The sequence below is a fragment of the Eimeria mitis genome, genomic scaffold (assembly GCF_000499745.2).
Source record: "Eimeria mitis Houghton genomic scaffold, Emh_scaff1943, whole genome shotgun sequence".
NCBI lineage: Eukaryota > Apicomplexa > Conoidasida > Eucoccidiorida > Eimeriidae > Eimeria > Eimeria mitis.
The window spans coordinates 7,084-9,372 of NW_013570266.1; the positions used below are offsets into that span (position 1 = coordinate 7,084).

Sequence of the window (2,289 nt, forward strand, 5' to 3'; positions counted from 1 at the left end):
AAGAAAAAAAAAAAAAAAAAAAANAAAGGGAAAAAAAAAAAAAAAAAAAAAAAAAAAACAACACCCACGCGGCTCTTTCCTGCAGCTGCTGACGTATAGCTCCTGCTAGAGATGTGAGCCGCCTGGGGTTGCATTGACTCTGAACTGTACAGAGAGAAGAAAAGGAAAAAAAACCCACTGCATGTGGGATGTAAGCCCATCAGATGTTCTTTTATAAGAAGTTTTTATTCTCTCAAGCTCTGAAACAGTAGCAGCGTGAGCTCCTCTCTCTATGGCGTAACAGAAGCAGCTGCCGCACAGTTCAGGTTGCAGCAGCAGCACACTCAGCAGGCTACGAAACTCTTGCTAAGAAATACTGTACCTCTCAAGAGAGCTGCTTTCTCTGCAGAAAACTCGGAAATTTGGAGCTCGAGAGCTGCGCTTTCCGCTTCCTTCGTCAACAGTTCAGCTCGTGCAAGAGTGCTGCTGAGGCTGGCGCGTTGCAGGTCGCGTTTCGCCTGGAAAAACGGCATTTCGTTCATGAGAAATTAAATATTTAGATTTTAATGATCTTTAGGAACTCACAGAGCTGCATGTTCGCCGAAGATTCAATATTTTGACGCTGCATCGGGCCATTTCATCTTTCTTGTCTGCTTGGAGGCGAGCCAAGGAATCCCGCGAAACCAGAGGCTGTTTCATGCTGCCTTTGAGTGTAAGTTGTTTATTTTTCAAGAATATCAGAAATAAAGCCGCGTTTAACCACAAATTTTCCTCAATATATTGTACTGAACACCCCGGTCAACGGCAGTGCTGGTATCGCCTGCAAGTACACCCAAAACCCTAAACCCTAGCTCCCCGTCGACGAGTGAAACGACGTGTATGTATTGTTTTATTTGAATTTAATGCAAATTTTTCAAAATCTTTTTCTTGAGCATTTTATATTTGTGTTCATCAAGGCTCTGTTGGTCGGGGCTGGCTGGACTCTCCTTCCCCCCTCCTTCAGTTCGATTAGCCGATGCCTTCTTCCTTGTGTGTTTCACATTCAACAGATGGTGTGTCTTGCACGAGGAAATGGAAATTGTTTTTCATAATACTTCATTCTGATGGTTTTTGTGCCTCCCTTGGCCTTGTGGTTGCGTCTGAGCCCGCCGCGGCAGCTTGACCCTCTTAGCGTTTTCTCGTTTCCTCGTCACTTGTGCACGCAGGCGATGCCTCCAAGAGGTAGACGACACCGAGCTCGCATTCCAGAGTGTTTAGAGAGGCCTCAGTACGAACGACACTGCATAGGAGGCGTCAACTACCGCCTGCTGCGGCTCCCGGGGGATGCCGCAGCTCTTAACAGAGCGGAGTGGAATCCTGATGATTTCGAGGCGTATGTTGAAGGCGGAGGTGAGAGGGGGTTAAGCGCAGCAGAAGCAGCAGAGAGAGAACAGCAGCAGCAGAGGCAGCAGCAAAAGCAACGAGACCGAAAAGATATAGACGCCAGCGACTTGTCAGTTTCTTCTTTCTCTTCTGAAAGCGAGAATACAGATGCTCACGATAGCAGCTGTGAGGCAATGAATACAAAAGAAGATGTATCGTTGACAGCAGAGGAAATACAGCAGCAGGAAGATGCTCTTGATGCTGAATATATAGCTGCATGCGGAGCAGCAAAAGAGGGAGAAAGCTGGAGTCTAGATATTCCTTTACCTGTATCTATATTTCGTCGGTTAACACGTAAAAAAAACAAAGAAATTCCCCTTTATAAGTTGCTTGACTCTTTGGGTGTATCGACAGCTCGCCCCAAGATACCAGCAGCAAACGAAAGAGAAATCCTGCTGCATGCACGGGGCCCCACAGAAAGACGTTTATGTTTAGCTAAGAAGAAGCTGCAGCAGCTAGCAGCAGAAATGAGAATACATTTACCTGTATCTCACTTTATATCTCTTCCTTTATGTACACCTGAAATAAAAACAAGATTTGAGGTGTATAGACACCTCGTTCTTGCAACAAAATATCCAGGAATAGATGAGAATTTGTTTGTTAGTAAAGATAAATTACATATAACTTTATTAGTATTAAGATTATTAACAAAAGAAGAAATTAAACAAGCAGAATATATATTAAAAAATACAGCACCCGATATATATGATGCTGTAAATACACAAACTCTGCTGCTACACCTAAAAGGAAATAACTGCTTCACTGATGACCCCACAGATGTCTCCGTTGTCTTTGCTCCTCTATACTCAAGGTATCTATAAAAAAAAAATATATATATATATATATATATATATGTGTGTGTGTGTGTGTGTGTGTGTGTGTGTGTGC

At 43.5% G+C, this 2,289-nt stretch overlaps 2 protein-coding genes across 2 annotated transcripts in view; one reads left to right on the plus strand and one right to left on the minus strand.

The window, feature by feature from the left end:
* Window positions 1-512, minus strand: part of EMH_0046230 (uncharacterized protein) — a gene marked incomplete at both ends in the record, with an annotated part of 4,188 nt that extends 3,676 nt beyond the window's left edge. The window contains one exon of the mRNA XM_013496144.1: window positions 362-512. Within this exon, the coding sequence (XP_013351598.1) occupies window positions 362-512 (151 nt within the window). The remainder of the gene's footprint in view (window positions 1-361) is intronic.
* A 570-nt stretch (window positions 513-1,082) lies between these two features.
* On the plus strand, window positions 1,083-2,025 carry EMH_0046250 (uncharacterized protein; the record flags this gene model as incomplete). Its single annotated transcript, XM_013496145.1, has 2 exons — window positions 1,083-1,695; window positions 2,006-2,025. 2 exons carry the CDS (start codon window positions 1,083-1,085, stop codon window positions 2,023-2,025), a joined length of 633 nt encoding a protein of 210 aa, XP_013351599.1.
* Between the last annotated feature and the right edge of the window lie 264 nt (window positions 2,026-2,289).